This window comes from Onychomys torridus, chromosome 8 (assembly GCF_903995425.1).
Source record: "Onychomys torridus chromosome 8, mOncTor1.1, whole genome shotgun sequence".
Taxonomy (NCBI): domain Eukaryota; kingdom Metazoa; phylum Chordata; class Mammalia; order Rodentia; family Cricetidae; genus Onychomys; species Onychomys torridus.
The window spans coordinates 75,869,193-75,887,760 of NC_050450.1; the positions used below are offsets into that span (position 1 = coordinate 75,869,193).

Consider the following 18,568-nt stretch of genomic DNA (forward strand, 5'->3'; position numbering starts at 1 on the left):
AGAAAGACGGCAGCAGCAAACGTGTGAAGACACAGCAGAAGCAAAAGATACTCTGGAGTCTGTGGTCTCGAGGCCTTGCCTATCTGAGATTCCCCCATCAGAGAGTTGCCTCTGGTGAGCTGACACCTTGTACTTCAATTGCCACCTGCTGCTCTGACACAGCCACCAGCATATAAGGGCTAAATAATTCGTAGAAATATATGCTTTGGGTCCTGGAGAGGTGGCTCAGAGTCTGTCTATAAATGCCTGTAACTCCAGCTCTCTATTGGCCTCTTGAGTTCAAGGCCAGCCTGGTCTACAGAGTGAGTTCCAGGACAGCCAGGGCTACACAGAGAAACCCTGTCTCAGAAAACAAAACAAAAATAAAAAATTCATATTCCTACTTTTATTTATTTTGGGTATACAGATGCAGGTCTACTTAGGATGAGGCTATAACAATAAGTTCTATAACCCATTGTAGGTTGAAAGTATACTAAAATGCATTTTATTCAGCTAACATACAGAACTTTCAGAGGTTAGTAGTAGGGCACTCTAGGGTACCGGATGTTGGGAGCTGGGGCTCACTGTTGCTTCCCCAGGATCTCAGGAGTGATGAGCTGTGGAACAGATAAGGTCAGTGTGTGGTTTATACTGAATGCATTATCACCTTTACACCATTGTAAAGTTAAAAGATTATGAAGGGCTGTATTCCCAGGGGATTTTTTTCTTTTCCAGGAATGAGATATTGGAGCTTTAGTTGCTATAGTAACTTAATCTTGAAACTGAGTGTATTATTAAGTCTATTGTTTCTTTTGAGCATTTATATGACTGGACATTCTCTCACTATTAACACTGTGCTGCCCTGGAGTAGATTAAATCTGAAATAATATATGTTTAAATTATTTCCATAGAACTGGGCAGTGGTGGTGCATGCCTTTAGTCCCAGCACCCCAGAGGCAGAGGCAGGTAGATATCTGTGAGTAGGAGCCCAGCCTGGACTACAAAGTGAGATCCAGGACAGCCAGGGCTGTTACACAGAGAAACCCTGTCTCAAAAAACAAAACAAAACAAAACAAAAAAGATATTTCCATAAGATAAAGTGCAAATGTGTTTGCCTCACCTACAATGAGGGCAAATGTTTTTTAGTAATCTGAATTTTTATTACTGAGAAATTTTAAAATGCCTTCTATTTTAAGTTTGCATATGAAATGAATTCTAGTTTGTTATTTACATTTTCTTTTTCTTACTGTTTTTTTCTAGACAGGGTTTTCTCTTCATAGCCTTGGCTGTCCCGTAACTCACTTTGTAGGCCAAGCTGGCCTCAAACTCACTGAGATTCTCTTGCCTCTGCCTTTTGAGTGCTGGGATTAAAAGTGTGTGCCACCATCACCCAGACTACACTTTTTCTTACATGGGAAGCTGAATGCCTTAAGTGAGCACTGCCTTCAGGAAGACAAAGCAATATCTTTATACAGAAGAGTATGTCTTAGGACACAGTGATCATTTGGTTTTATAATGTTATTGTTGGGGAGTAGTATTTTAAGGTGTATTACTTTTGTTTATGTTGCATTTGTTTAACTCTGTGAAGCTGTGTTACTTTGCCTGGCTAAAACACCTGATGGTCTAATAAAGAACTGAATGGCCAATTGGAAGGTAGGAGAGAGAGAGAGGTGGGGCTGGCAGGCAGAGAGAATAAATAGAAGGAGAAATCTGGATGGAAGGAAGAGAGAAGTAACCAGAGAAGGAGGACTCCAGGGGCCAGCCACCCAGCTACACAGAAAGCCACGGAGTAAGAAACAAAGGTATACAGGAGGAGAGAAGGATAAAGGCCCAGAGGCAAAAGATAAACTGGATAATTTAAAGTTAAGGAAAGCTAGCTAGAAATAAGCCAAGCTAAGGCCAGGTGGGGCATTTATAAGTAATAATAAGCCTCCATGTGTGATTTATTTGGGAGCTGGGTGGTGGGCCTCCAAAAGAGCAGAAAATAACAACAACATGTTACTGCTTTCATGATGCACAGTACATCAATTTTTCAAAAACTAAGCACAAACTTGGATTTTGGCACCTAGATATTCCTATTCCACATACTTGCTAATACCGCATTCTATTCTATTAGTTGACTGTGCAAAGTGGGCCGCACTGGTCTGGAGTCTGGAGAGTGTAACTTCACAGGCTCTCCTTTCTGTTCTGTTTCTCATCTCTTACTGGACACATGAATAGCACTTAATGGTTTACTGTTTTCTTACACACAAAACTCAGCTATCAACTCTATATTATAATGACATTCTCTGAACTGTATTTTACTTTTATTTCTCCAACAAATTTATTTTAGGGAACATTTTAACATTCAAATATTTAAACAGTAGAGTCGTACTACTGAAATATTAGAAAAATAAATGTAGGCTTTGCATTGGTGTATTTGTAATGAAGCATTGCTTTTCAGTACCATTTGGAAACGATAACCTGCAGCTCTTGACTAGGTCTTTTCTGCCACTAGGGGCTAGGCTTTCCTTAGTAATAAACGGAGGGGAAAAGTCCTCCGTTTTGACCCTCTTGCAGGTCCTCCATAGTTAGCTATTTATGGATGCACTTTATTTCCAAGCATCTTTATTATCTCAAGTATGAGAGAGAATGAGTCCATGCTAGAACATCCAGCCTTGTTACTGTTGGCAAATTTCTTACTATCTCTGAGTTTTAGTTACTTACTTTTTTCTTTTCTTTTCTTTTTTTTTGAGCTGAGAATTGAACCCAGGGCCTTGCACTTGCTAGGCAAGCGCTCTACCACTGAGCTAAATCCCCAACCCAGTTACTTACTTTTTAAAGTAATATTAGTCTGATAGTTTGATAAAAATGCATATGAAGCATCCACCATTGTGTCTGAAGCATGGTGGGCATTCAATACATATCATCTTCTGTTTACCGGAAAGGTGTGATGATGTAACTGATTGTCATTCATTCTGGAGAGACTCTCTCTAGAAAAGAGCTCAGTTAAGTAAACTGACTGGACACCTGTAAGTTACCTGTTCCACTGCAAAGAGTTTGACCTGTTCCTGGTGTCTTAACCATAAAGAAAAGGTTTGCAAAATATAGTTTTGAGTTTGTTACCTAGTACTACACATTTTTCATTAAAATTGGCTGCTGACATTTATTGATGGCTGTCATTACTATTCTGAGTGTATGCTATCTCGTTAGGTTGTTCCTTGAAACACCATGCTAGTAGGTTCTGTTAGATCCGTGTTTTAATAGAATGCAAACACTGAGACCTGAAATGATTAACGATGTTCAGATTTATAAAATACCTAATCATGAATTCAGGCTACAAAACCAGGCAGGCTGAATCCAGGATCCACATTCGTAACCACTTGTCTAAATGGCAAAAATATTTTTTTCATGTTTCACTATTAAACACATCATTTATGGGTAGATTAGAGACTATATTTATTTACTTTACTTTTAAAGCACTTCCCTTTCCAAATAGTTGTTAAAATGATTGAAGCAATTATTGATTGAAGCAATTACTTAGGAACTACAAATAATAGTTTGCTGGCTTTAGTGAAATGAAATTACTTTCAGTAAGAATAAATGTTTGGGGGTTGGGGATTTAGCTCAGTAGTAGAGCGCAAGGCCCTGGGTTCAGTCCTCAGCTCTAGGAAAAAAAAAAAAAAGAATAAACATTTGGTTAGAAAAGTAACAGTATGCTTAAGCACTAAAAGTCACTTAGTGGCTGGGGATGGAGATGGTTAGTAGATACCTGCCTCCTGTACATGGAGCTCTAGACTTGATCTCCTAGACTTGCATACACTAGGTGTGGTAGATAGCTCACACCTGTAGTTGAGAGGTGGCGGCAGGAAGGTCATGAGTTCATGGTCATCTTCAGCTACAGAGTGAGTTTTGGCCAGCCTGGGCTGCATGAGACCCCGTCTCAAAACAATAACAAAAAAGAAATTACAAAAATAGAAACTTTTTAAATTTTATTATAGCCAGGTATAGGCACACACATTTATAGCCCTCTTCTTCAAGAGGAAGAGCTAAGAGGATCCCAGGAGGTCACGGTCAGCCAGGGATATACATCAAGATCTTGTCTCAAAAATCAATAAATAAAAAATTTCAATTCATGTTTTTTTTTAAAGCAATCTACAGCACCCTGTGTGTGTCTACGTGCGTGCGTGCGTGCGTGCGTGCGTAAAACGTGAAGTTTTTTGCATGCTCTGTTTTCTTTGGTTGATGGCTCGTTTGTATTTGAATCTGTTCCAGCTGTGCTACAATGCTGTTCTCCTTCCACTCACATGGATGCTCTGAGTAGCTGTGTTACCCCTACCGCCTCTTCCTATGCGCACTGTAACTACTTCCAGGTAAGATCCTTGCACACATTGTGCTTGGCAATACTATTAATTTGACAGATTTTCCAAGTAGAAACCAGAAATAAGCTGTGGGCAGAGTGTTGATGTGAATGATATCTGAGTGTTAATCTTGGCTAGCATGGTCCAGTATAGGCACCATTAGCTTCATGTAGCCTTTTGGTTTCTGGGCTTTCCTTTTTTGAGACTGGGTCTTGCTATATAAGCAAAACTGGTCTTAAATTCATGATCTTTATGTCTCAACCTTAATGTTGGACCACAGATGTGTATACCACCAAGCCCAGCTCACATGTGACCTTTTAACTTTAAATTACTAGGTTAGGAATTTAGGCCAGTAGTAGAGCACTTGCTTGTCATGTGCGGGGCCTTGGATTTAGTCCTCAGTACTGAAAAAAGAAATGAAAACTTTCCGTAGTCATACTTCATTCCATTTGTTCAGCAGTCTTGTGGTTAGTAGCCATGAAACTGCAGCAGATAAATGCAGTGCTCACATCATGGCTGACAACTATTTTGTATTGTGCTGTTCTAGGCTCTTTCAGAATAAGAGGAATACCAGAGAAACCCAGGGTATCCAAAATGAGAAATTTAATCGCTGGCCCCTTCAGCTTTAGCATGCATGTTGTAAACACCGTACTTCAAATGTCTTGTCAGTATTTCTTAGGAAATAGCTGCTTTGATATAAATGGGTTATATTGATGTTTTTAGAATAAGAACAGATTGTATGCTATGCATTTAGTGCTATAATTTTTTTAAAGATTTACTTATTTATTTATTATGTACACAGAAGAGGTGCTAGATCTCATTACAGATGGTTGTGAGGCACCATGTGGTTGCTGGGAATTGAATTCAGGACCTCTGGAAGAGCAGTCGGTGCTCTTAACCTCTGAGCCATCTCTCCAGCCCCTTGTTTTTGTTTTTGTTTTTTTGTTTTGGTTTTTCGAGACAGGATTTGCACCGTTTTCCTGGAACTCACTTGGTAGCCCAGGCTGGCCTTGAACTCACAGAGATCCACCTGGCTCTGCCTCCTGAGTGCTGGGATTAAAGGCCTGCACCACCACTGCCCAGCGCTATAATTCTTAAAGTGGAATTATGTGTGTGTGTGTGTGTGCGTGCGTGCGTGTGTGTGTGTGTGTGTGTGTGTGTGTGTGTGTGTTTTGCAGTGCTGGGGATTGAACCCAGGACTTCACATGTTAGGTAAACACTACTACCAGCCCAAGAGAATATTTTGTTAGTGGCATTAGGGTACACCAAAATACATTCCTTTTATTTTTATTTTTTATAGAAAACATGGGAAGTAGATAATCAGACTATTTTTTGAAGAATATAGAGTCTGATAAAGGTGAATTAGCTAACTTTGTTCTCTTTCTTTCTCTTTCTCTATTTTTTTTTTGAAGATACGATTTCCATCTATATAGCCTATGCTGTCCTGGAACTCTATGCAGTCCAGGCTAACTTTGAATTCATGAGAATCACTCATTCTCCTGCATGCTGGGATTACAGGTGTCGGTACATTGGGCTTAGTTGGCTGTTTTGTTTGTTTGTTTTGCTCTGTGTAGCCCTGGCTGTCCTGGATCTCACTCTGTAGAACAGGCTGGCCTCGAACTCACAGAGATCCACCTGCCTCTGCCTCCCAAGTGCCAGAATTAAAGGTGTCCACCACCACCGCCCAGCCTTTAGGTGGCTACTTTTTTTTTTTTTTTTTAAGATTTATTTACTTTATGTATATGAGTGCTCTATCTGCATGTACAATTTTATGCCAGAAGAGGGCATCAGATCCCACTATAGATGGTTGCAAGCCACCATGTGGTTCCTGGGAAATGAACTCAGGACTTCTGGAAGAGCAGCCAGTGCTCTTAACCACTGAGCCCTCTCTCCAGCCCCCTAGTTGGCAATTTTTTATGGCCAGTATCATCAGACATGATGCCTTAAGCCCATCTTCTTTAAAGGGGTATACTTAATCCATAACTAGATGCTCTTGTTTGTAAATGTATTCTTTTCTCTAGAGTATGCTAGGAATATACTGATAGTATTGCTCTATGTTCAAATTTTAAATGTATTATTTGAACATTTTTATAAACATTTCTTACTGTACATAGTGACAATACATGTTAACCTTAGAAAAATGGAAATAGGTATGCATAAGATTAAAAAATGGAAAAACACAAAGCAATTTAAGATTCCATTGATTTTTTTTTTTTCAATATAGTAAGTACCAGATGTAGTGGCATATGTCTTTAATCCCAGCACTTGAGAGGCAGAGGGTCTCTGTGAATTCAAGGCCAGCCTGGTCTACAGAGCGAGTTCCAGGATAGCCAGGACGGTTACACAGAGAAACCTTGCATAGAAAAATAAAAACAAAACAAAACAAAAAGATCTATGTGATAAATTTAGTGGCATTGTTGGCACCAGTGAGGGTATGCATGAAAAGTCAATCTAGGACTGGCCAGCAAGATGTCTCAGCAGGTAACGGTGCTTGCCACCAAGTTAGACAACATGAGTTCTATCCCCAGGGCCCTCCTGGGGGAAGGAGATAATAACAGACTCCTACAAGTTGTCTTTCAACCTCCACATGCACACATTGGTGGCACTAGAATGTACACATGAGCGCGCGCGCGCGCACACACACACACACACACACACACACACACACACACAAGTAAATACAAAATTCTGGAGGAAGAAAGACCAGTTTATTGCCTTGGTTAATAGCAGAAGTCAGAAGAACCTAAACTTGGACCCTGGCTCTGTCCGTTATTTCAACATCAGTTTTTAGCTAGGCATGGGTCCACATTCCTGTAATTTCAACACCCAGAAGGACAGAGGCAGGCGGTTTCAAGTTAAAGAACAGCCTGGGCTACATAGTGAGTTCCAGGCTAACTTGGGCTATGTATCGAGATCCTGTCTCAAAACAAAAAACAAAGCAAGCAAGTAAGCAAACAACCAAACATGACCAGTTCACTGCAAGCCTGATGACCTGGATCTGAGTCCCAGAGCCCAGGTGAAGGTGGAAAGAGAGAGCAGACTCACAGGCTGCCCTCTGATTTTCACATGCATGCTGTGGCACACACACCACCCACCACAATAATAAATAAATATTTAAATGATAAAGTCAATTTTATCATTTTGAAATGGAAAGCACTGGGCTGAGGGTATAGCTTAGTTGGCAGAGTGCTTGCTTGCCTGGGATGCATGAATCCCTAGGTTTGATTAAGACCTTATAAACAGGGTGTGAGTCACAGGACTGTGACCTTAGTACAGGTGGAAGTAGGAAGGTCAGAAGTTCAAGGCCATCCTCAGTTCTTTAGGAAGTTTGAGGCCAGCCTTAGATGCACAAGTCCCTTTCTCAAAAATAAATTAATAAAAATAAATGAAGCACATCACATTTCATAGGGCTTTTGAGGATTAAATGAAGAAATGTCTGTAAAGCACTTAGCATGTGTTTGGCACGTACTTAAGAACTCAAATGATGATACTGATTGTCATAACTTGATGCTTACACTACTTGAGTTTATGTTATTTAGTCTAAGCATCCACACAATCTTTGTAGTATGTTCAACAGTATAAACTCTTATATGTTTAATTATAGCTCCTCTGCATTTCTGTTTATAATCTGAAATAATATGGCATCTATTGAATGTCTACTCCAGTTAAAGCACTATTTATTATTTATTTACTATTTTTTAAAAGCTTTATTTATTTATTATGTATGCAGTGTTCTGCCTGCAGGCCAGAAGAGGGCATCAGATCTCATTACAGATGGTTGTGAGCCCCATGGGGTTGCTGGGAATTGAACTCAGGACCTCTGGAGGAGCAGCCAGTGCTCTTAACTTCTGAGCCATCTCTCCAGCCCAAGAGAATATATCTTAAAGATATAAATCTAAAAGCCACAACTCTTTTAGTCTATTGCTTTATTTTTAAAACAATCTCAGGAACCAAAGGACATTTGACATTCCATCCATTTTTACCCAGGCTATTTGGAACTGAGTATTAGTGCCCCCCCCCCCCCCGAATGTGCAGAGGGTTATTCTGGGTTTAAAATGCCCTTACCCCTTAAAGCCGTGCACGGGAAATGAAAGTGGCACTGTCAGCCTTCGGGGGGTGGTGTAGAGACAGTTGTCAGCAGACAGGATTAGGGTACTATAGCCTTTTTGTATTTTCTTCTCCTGAGAATGAGCAGTCCACCCCAGGACTAAACTTACGTGTTTGATATATGATGTCTATTAAGCAAATGTTTCTTCTCTGATGCTGGTAACTGAACCTAGGCCTGAGTGTGCTAGGCATTGCCTACCATGGAGCTACATTGTTAGCCCCACTTTCAGGGTTGGGCAGTGAGCTCAGGTTTACTGTATTTAGCATTCATGAACTTAATGCTACTACTTTCCTGCTTCATTGTATACTTGATTTTCTATCCAAATAGTACTGTTTTCTCTTTTCCCAGAATCCTCCAATGCAATCTTCCTACCCAGTTGAATTTCTGCCTTCTAGTTGGCCTTGCAGTGCTACTGATGAAAATAAAAAGACAGAAGTAAACCTGGAGGCTGTCTTTCAGATAGTAGACGAGCTGCACTCTTCCCCTAAACTGGAGATGGTGAAGGTGGAGCCTGTCGAGCATCAGGGCCCGTCATCTCAGTCTAACAGGGGCCAGCATGTCTTACCTAACTCCAGCAACAGCAATCCATCTTCCACAAGTCAGGCTAGCCAGCTGGAGCCACTCACTCCTGTAGGCTCAGATATTACATCTTTTGTGGTTGGAACAGAACAAGCAATTACCTGCTCTCTGCCACAGTCACCTGAGTACATCTATACCATCCACACAGCTCAACCTTTGGAAAATAACACAATACAGGAATCTGCAACCATCCAGCAAACTCATGTCAAACTGAAGGAACAGCTAAATCATAATCCATCTCCGTCTTCAGTAGTGTTTGTGCAGGAAGGGCTGCCATTCAGCACACAACAGGTAAGGATACAATAGGACTACTAACTAAGCTCACAGTACACGGTGTGTCTTGCTAAAGATGTTAGTCAAGAGTTTGTCTAGATGTTATTTGCATTTAATATCAGTTCACTGTGGTTTCCAAAGGGATTATGTCATAATGGTTAAGCAAAAAAAAAAAAAAAAAAAAAAAAGATTAAGAGGAAGTTACTTTAACCTAGCCATCCTTCAACTGTGGTGTTGTCTGAAATGAACCTCTAGATAGGCAATCAGATTGATTGGTAGGGTCTAAACACTATTTGTAGCCTGGTGGCACTTGCCTATATCCCAGCACTTAAGATGTGGAAGTAGGAGGATTGCTGGGGGTTTGAGGACACGCCGAGCTATATAGTGAGTTCAAGGCCAGCCTGGGCTATATAGTCAGGCCTCATCTCAAAAACAATTAAAATGGAAAAAGAAAGTATATTTCCATGTTGGGTATTCCTTGAGTTTTGTCCCGTCCCTTAATTTGGGTACACTAAAAGATATGTCCCGCTGGTAACACTTCACCTAGACGAGTGTTCTGCTTGACATGTATGATGACTTCCTTAGCTCTCTGTAGGTGGAAGGAAGGATAAAATTGCAGGTCATTTCTTTCTTTTTAAAATTATTTATTCATTTTATGTTATGTGTGAGTGGTTTGCCTGCATATGTACTTCCTTGATATCCTTGGAAGTCAGGGGAATGTATCAGATCCCCTGGAAACGGAATTATGGATGGTTGTGAACCACCATGTGGGTGCTGGGAATTGAACCTGGGTCCTCTGCAAGAGCAGCCAGTGCTCTTAACTGCAGAGCCATCTCCCCACACCCAATTTCTTACTTTTTTTTTTTATGACATCACACAACTCTATTGATTTCACTGGGTTCAGATTTCTTATTAATCTTGCTTGCATCCCTAATCAATTAAACAAAAACTAGTTAATAAAAAATACGTCCAAAGTAACCCAGCCCTTGGGATGCTGAGTTTGGAGGAGTACCACAAGTCCAGGCCAGCCGGGGACAGTGTGACACTCTCGAGAGGGTCAGAGAAACCTGTAATCACTGCATACGATCAGGAAGTCATGTAGCCCATGCTGGCCAGGGATTCACATTTTAGCCAAGAATGACTTGGAACTCTGGATCTTCTACCTCAGGTGCTGGGACAATAGGCATGGGTCATCATCATACCTGATTCATTTTGTTTGTTTGTTTAGATGGGTCTTATTATATGTAGTTCTTTTTAAAATATCTAAATGTCTATAATATTCAAATGTAAAGGTTTTCATTTTTTTTCTCCTCTGCCTTTTTTCCCCCCAGTGGTGGTGGTGGTAGTATTAACTGGGGGTGGAATATAGGGCCTTGCCCGTTCTGGTCAAGCTATTGTATTTGGATATACTAAAAGATATACCTTGCTGATACAATTTTAGTACCTAAGTAAGGTAGTGTTGGGTTATACCCTGATCCTAAATGTCTTTAGATTTCTATCAATTCATTGTCCTTTTTAAGACTATTAAAATATGTATTAAGATGATATAATTTAAGTAAAGATAGTCTCATTATATTTTAAATATGCCTGTAGAAATAAAAATATTTAATATCTTCATAATTATGTGTACTACTGGGTTACATGTCTTAAATTGAATATACACAGTGTTTTTTAAATATACTTGAATCTCATAGTTCTTTTTGAAAGCTAAATTTTAACTTTTTTTAATAATATAGTTATATTCTAAATAAACTTATAAAGAGCAGCATAGCAGATGTTGGTTATTTTGACAAAGGGTTTTAACATTCCAAAGAACATTTTGGAATCAAAGAAATTCATTTATAAACAGGATGGATAGAGATTTTATAGAGAATGAAGCATATATAATCTGAAATGTATACAGAATATAAAATTAGTATACAGAATATAAAATTTATAAATATAAAATTAGTATCTAATTATAAAATTAGTGTCCATTCCCCATTGACACTGTCCAGTAGGATCATGCCTATTTGTGACCATGCCAGGGTCCCGAATTAGGAAGGGACATCAACTCAAACACACACTAAAGCAAAAGGGCAGAGGTTTTCACCAAGCATGTCTAAAATGTCTTATTGGTGTAAGTCATAAAAAGCATCCAGACATGGTGAATCTTCCTTTGCTCATCAGTAAGTTAAGTATTTTAGCTTCATGTGCTTTTCAGTGGCTTGAGTATGTGGAAAATGTACATCTTACTGTTGAATATTTAGATAAGTCACCACAATCAAGGGTAATATTCTTCATAAGCAGGAAAACGTGTTTGCAGCATCCTGTTCCTATAATAGAACTTCACTGATAATGTATATTAACTTTTAGTAGATATATGGGGTAAATATCAGAATAATAAGTGTGTTTCACGTTTTAGGTGGATAGCAGTATAAAATGCCAGGCCAATCCACAGGAGAATGTCTTGCCTTCAGAACAAATGGGATTCCTTATTTCAGAGATGGGGCCTTCTAACAAGCCTAGTAAAGACACAGGCTTATCCACTCCAGTCAGATACAGGGAGCGGAGAAGCAGCTCACGAGGAAAGTCCCCTGGTAAGGGTGAAGTAGTGTAAGCGCCAGAAGGTATAGCTCCGAAATGCTAACCCAGAACCTTGGTATGGAAGCCACATATGAGTGGTAATCAGTATGCACCTTTATTATTTATATCTCTCATGTTGCTGTTATCTATTTATTTGGTTTTTTTGAGACAGGGTTTCTCTTTGTAGCTTTGCGTCTTTCATGGATCTTGCTTTGGAGACCAGGCTGGCCTCAAACTCACAGAGATCCGCCTGGCTCTGCCTCCCAAGTGCTGGGATTAAAGGCGTCCGCCACCACCGCCTGGCTTCATGTTGCTGTTTTATATCGTTGTAGTTTAAATTAGTTTTCTTAGTTACCTTTGTATGTATGTAATAGTTGTTTTCCTAATGGGCATATAAGAATGTGAAGTTTCGGGGTACTGGGGAGATGGCTTGGCCAGTAAAAGCACTTACTGCTCAAGTACAAGGATGTGAGTTCAACTCTCCGTTACTCACATTTTAAAAAGCCAGGCATGTCTTGTAACCCTAGTGCTGACTGCTGGGGCTTACTGGCCACCAGCTGAGTTCCAGGTTCATGGAGAGACCCTGTCTCAAGAGATTGAGGTGGAGAATGATAGAGAAGGGCCCCTGAAGTCTTCTGCCGCTGTGTGGATGCACACACACTCACCCCCACACCTCCACATATTCAAAATAAATGAAAGAATAGGAGCTTTCAAAACATTGCATATAGTAAAGGAAAGCAAAGAATTTTAGATTAACTTAGAACAGATATGATGAGGTGAAGGGTAATTTAATAACCATCTTCAGGTGCTAAAGATTTTATTTATTTTATTAATAAACACAGGGTATGCATTTAAATTGTGAAACAAGAATATTTGATAACATGAAAGATACTACCTTGAGTACATTATAAATATACTTTAAAGAATGAGTCTGCATAAGTGCTATTGCTTTGGAATGTGTGGTTTAGAGGAGTCTAGTCATATGTTGGACACTGGGACACTTGCAGGTGGTTCTTTGTTTTGAGATGGGGTCATCCCAGGCTGCCCTCAAACTGGGGCAGTAATTCTTTTGTATTAGCCCTATTAATATGCAGACACATACCACCATACCCAGCTTTGATTTGCTTCTGGTAATGAATTGAATACAATTGTATTTTTTAATTTAAAAATGTTTTTTAATATCCAAATCAAGTCATTGTGCTCTGCAGTGAACATTTTTTTCTTTTCTTTCTTTTTAGATAGGATCTTGCTAAATAGTCCCAGCTGACATGGAACTCACTGTGTAGCCCAGGGTGGCTTTGAATTCATCATCCTCCTGCCTCCTGAGTATTGATTGTGGATATGTGCTACTACATCTTGCTTGCAGTGGCTAATGAATATTCTTGAATTAGCCAGATATGGTGGCTCCCTCCTGGTATAGCAGCACTTAGGAGGTTGATACAGGAGGACGGATGCTATTTTAGATGAAGGCCAGCCTGTGCTGCAGAGTGAAACCCAGCTGCCACACACAAAACACAGGGCTAAAGATGTAACTTGGTAGAACACTTGCCTAAATTAAACCACAGCACTGAAAACCAAACATCAACAAAAGTCCTCAAGTTAAATGCATGTCAGATGCCTGCAGTACAGGCAAAAATAATTAACCAAATTAGTCACTAACCTCTATCTTTAAATATTAAGAACTTCTTTGAGAATCTCTCTAAAAACTATGATAAGGATAGTAGTGCCCAGGGTTTGTCGTGGTGGTACACACCACAATCCCTGCACTTGGGAGACAGAAGCATTGTGAGTTCGAAGCCAGTCTGGATCAGATGAGACCCTCTCTCAAAAACCCTGAAAGCAAACCAAGATAGTGCTCAGACTGACTAAGGCTGTCTTGTGAGTGAGCTGGCAGGATCATGTTTGGTTGAGGATATTTCCTAATCAAGATTGAGATTTAAAAAAAAAAAAAGATTGAGATTTTAATGTTTGCAGACAGGTAAAGCAGTAGCATTAGCCCAGAAGGCCATATCAAAGCAAGAAGGACAAGAACTAATTTTGATGTGCCTATTTTTATGCCATAAAGCAAATTTGATGGAAGTACTGCATTTTTTTTTTTTTTTTTTTTTTTTTTTTTTTTTTTAGGATTAGGAAACTACCATATCTGGCTTTGCTGTGCAAGGTCCTAACTTGATTATTTTCCTCCATAGCTTCATCTAAAGTGGTTCTCAGGAAGGATTAAAGATTTTGTTTTTCTAAACAAACAAAACTTTAATTTCGTCTTAACAATTAAACATCTGTCAAATCATAGATTTGAGATTATATGGGCATTTTCCTTCCACATATATACCTTTTCCCAAAATCAGTGTGTATTTTGTTATTGTCATTTTGAGACAACACCTTGCTATATATCCCTGGTTGGCCTGGAACTTACTATGTAGACCAGGCTGACTTGAGTCTGCCTGCCTCTGCCTCCCGAGTACTAGAATCATAGGTTCGACCTTGTTAGATTTTTTAATTACATAATGGGTTACATAAGGACATTTTCATGAAAGTATTTAATGTACTTCGAACATATCCCCTCATACACTGCTATCTTTTTTTTTTTTTATTAAGGCAAGTTTATTGAGAAAAATAATAACGTGAACACAAATGCCTTTTCATTTTAAAAATTCAGTGGAATAAGTATTAAGCTTTACATAACTTTTCTTTTTTTTTTTTATTTTTATTTTTTGAGCTGAGGATTGAACCCAGGGCTTTGCGCTTGCCTAGCACTGAGCTAAATCCCCAACCTTACATAGCTTTTCTTGACGGAACAAAATTTTACTTTAAATCTCAATACTGTGCCTAATCTGCAAAGGCCTAATCCTTAAATGTGTCATATTATTTTTATTAAAATATATTTACATCATTTCCCTCCATTCCCTTTCTTTTTTCTAACTCCTCCTATGGCCTTTTCCTTCCATCTTTTCCCTATCAAATTTCTGGCCTCCTTTTTTAAATTGTTATTGTTACAAACACACTCACATATGTATAAGTATATAAATACAACCTGAGTCTTTTCAGTGCATGTACATAATTTCAGGACTAGGCACTTGGTATTGGATAAGGGCTTGTCTCGGAGGGAAGGTTACTTCTCCTGCTCTCAGCATCTCTTAGTTGTCTGTAGTTCTTTGTCTAAACTGGGGTTCAGCCCTGTGACATTTCCCCATCCATGCCTATTGTTGCTCTTGTTCAGGTCTTGTTTAGGGAGCCATATGATTGAGGTGTCCTAGGTGAAGCTGCCCTATTAGTTCTAGAAGACACAGTCTTGCAGAGGGTTTCCTAGTCCTCTGGTCCCTCCCCCACCTTCGGTTTTTCAAAACAGGGTTTCTCTGTATAGCTCTGGCTGTCTTGGAACTCACTCTGTAGACCAGGCTGCCCTCAAACTCAGAGATCCATCTGCCTCTGCCCCGAGTGAGGGATTAAAGGCGTGCGCTACCTCTGCCTGGCTCTCTGTTCCTTAAAAATCTTTTCTCCCTCTTCTTCGGAGGCATTCCTGAGCCTTAGGTATAGGAATTGTCTGAAGATGTACCCACTGGGGCTCGGCACCCCCAAACAGTTGTCCTCCACAATTTGACCAGTTGTGGTCTTCTCTAATGGTCTCTATTCCAGAGAGAAGCTTCTTTGCTAAGGGTTGGGAGCTACACTTCTTTGTGGATAAGAGGGTAAGTATTTAGGAGGCAGTTAGGAATTATGCTGGGTTAGTAAACAAGCAGTTGTAGGCTCTCCTCTAAGGTCCATGACCTCACTAGCCCTAGGTAGTTGGCTAGGTTTCCAGTACCAGACATGATTTCCTTGCTGTGCAGCAGGCAGGCCATCAATCCAATTAGACAGCTGTTGGTTACTGCCAAGAGATGAGGGCCACTATGGCACCTTTAGGGATGTCTTGATTGCTGGTCATTGTCCATAGGCTCCACAGCTGGGTTGAACTATTGGTGGCTTCCCTCCCTTGGCAGCTGACATGAGCACCTTCTAGGATTAGGAAGGTTAGTCCTCAGGTTCAGGTCAGATCCAGCTCAGCTCCTCCAAGTCCTGTGTCCATAGTTAGTGCCTGGTATCTTCAGCATTAGGGCCTTACAGTTAACCTCTGGGAGGCCACCAAGGGCAACAGTTAGAGCCTGTATTGTTTGGGGAGTCTCCTGAACTCCCTGACCAAGAACTTTAAAGGGATTTTTCTGCTTGTCACTGACTTCCTTCTGAAATCCTTTTTTTCCAAGCAATCCCCATTTCCCTAGGCAGCTCTGTTTCTCCTTCGGTGTCATCTACCTATCTATCTATCTATCTATCTATCTATCTATCTATCTATCTATCTATCTATCTATCTATCATCTATCTATCTATCTATCTATCTATCTATCGATATGATTTATGTATCCATGTAAAATCTGGGTCCCACAAATGAGAGAGAACATGATATTTGTCTTTTTGAGACTGACTTAATTTGCTTAGTGTGATTATCTCCCATCACATCCATTTTCCTGGAAACAACCTAACTTCATTCTATTGGGCAGTACCAGGAACTGAACCTAGAGCATTATGCATGACAGGTTCGCACACTGCCATAGCTGTCACCCGTGCCCTAGCTTTGTTCTTTTCCATGACTGAAAAAATTCTATTCTAACTATAAACCGCATTTTCTTTACCCGTTTTCAGTTGATAGACACCCAATCTAGTTTGTGTTCCCTGCCTCCTACTAAAATAGTTCTAAAAAGCTTGCAGATTATGTAGGGTCTGTACAGTCACATACTTTGGAGAACAGGCTTACTAATTCACTGGCATTTTCATCGTTTTAAAAACTGGCACATGTGCATTTGTACATGGTAGTTGGTTTCATAGTCTTAAAAAAAGAAAAGATACCTGCTTTCTTACCTTTGGTCATTCCAGTTGGGTGTTAAAGCAACCAGAGCTCTCAGCTCTCATTCAGATCATTTGAATCCTGAAGACTGTTTGTTGTCTGCCTGTCTTTTTTTACTAAATATTTTTATTTTTAATTAATTTAAAATTTTACATATCAGCCTCAGCCACAGATTCCCCTGTCTCCCCCCCCCCCCCCCGGTCTATCTTCTTTGTTTTCTCCCTTTAGCCTAATGGCAACCTGTATTGAGGTCACGAGTGTGCTAGATTGGGCTTAATTGGACTTGATTGGATCATTTCTCTAAAGAAATTTTTTTTACTTTTTAAAACTTTGTAGTAAATATATTCCTTATGGAGATTTGTTTGTGCATAAAGGGATTATTAAAGTAAGTGCTTGGTCAAAAAAAAAGATACCTGACAAAATTTGGATGCCCTTTCAAAGATTTTATTTTTAATTCTTTAAATTTTATTTTATATGTTTGGGTGCTTTGCCTCCATGCACATCTGTGTCCCACTTTCATGCCTGATGTCCAATCTTCCTGGAACTGGAGTTACAGACGACTGTAAGCCACTATGTGGATTTCTTTGGGTGGGTTTGTACATGAGTGCAGTGCCTGTGGAGGCCAGAAGAGGGCACTGGATTCCCTCAAACTAGAGTTTTAGGTGGGTGTTAGCTGCCTGATGTGGGTGCTGACTCACGTCCTTTGCAAGAGCTGTATGCACTCTTAACTGTTGAGACATCTCTCTAGCCTCTGGCCCTTTGTGAAGTCACTGTCTGCTACTACTTCAAATTGGGATGCTGAGCAGTTGGATACACGACCCAAATAACAACCCTAGACAATAGTTTGTCAACGACAAGCAAAGAAATATTCCCATCCAGGCAGTAGCTGGTTGGTAGAATGCTTGCCTAACATGTATAAAGTCCTATAGATTTGATCCCCAGCACTGTATAAACAAGGAATGGTGGTATGGATTTATAATTCCAGTACTCCAGAAGTGGGTGGAGGCAGGAGGATCAAGAGTTCAGCTATACAAAGCCCAGCTTGGATTAAATGAGACCCTGTCATAATAGGAAAAAGAAAAGAAGTATTCCCTGTCTCTACTGCATAGTGAGTGTCATTATCCTGTTCTCATCTCTTCTTTTAGGGATTTGCTAAATGCAAGAAATAAGTCAACACAACGTGAATTTTGTTGGCCCTTTCCTCTGTGGGTGTATGCTCATTTGTTCTGTGGTTAGCTTTCTAGGGCATTACAGGGAGTGATTTTTATCAGATGTTTTTGTGTGGTTAGATTTTCTGTTGCTGTGATGAACACCATGCCCAAAAGCAGCTTGGGGAGTAAAGGAAAGGGTTTCTTTCAGCTGACAGTTGTAGTTCATCGTGAAAGGAAGTAGGAACTCAGACCATAGAGGAACACGGCTTACTGGCTTGCTTAATCTGTTTTCTTATACCACGTAGAACCATCTGCCCAGGTGCCCTCACCCACAATGATGTGGGCCCTCTCACCTCAATCATTAATTGAAAGTTTTCCCTGCAGACTTGCCTTTAGGCAATCTGATGGAAGCATTTTCTCACTTGAAGTTCCCCTTTCCAGATCACTCTAGTGTCAAGTTGATAAACACTAACCAGGACACATGAGTAGCAAAGTTCACAACATTCCAGCCTGCTGTATCCTAACCACCTGCTAGTGCTGTTGTTTTGTTTTGGATACTGGGTATTTAATTCAAGTATGCACATCCTATGCATAGGTTCTATCAGTGAATTATGCTGCCAGTCCACATATTTTTATTTTGGATTGTATCAGTACCCCACTTCTAGATTTCAAATCCCATATTGGTATATAAATTAGA

The 18,568-nt window shown here is 39.9% G+C and overlaps 1 protein-coding gene across 1 annotated transcript in view; it reads left to right on the forward strand.

Annotated features, from left to right (window-relative positions):
- Positions 1-18,568, forward strand: part of Hsf5 (heat shock transcription factor 5) — a 45,433-nt gene that overhangs the window by 14,248 nt on the left and 12,617 nt on the right. Inside the window, exons 3-5 of the mRNA XM_036198093.1 lie at positions 4,234-4,331; positions 8,776-9,297; positions 11,684-11,858. Coding sequence (XP_036053986.1) covers positions 4,234-4,331; positions 8,776-9,297; positions 11,684-11,858 — 795 coding nt within the window. The remainder of the gene's footprint in view (positions 1-4,233; positions 4,332-8,775; positions 9,298-11,683; positions 11,859-18,568) is intronic.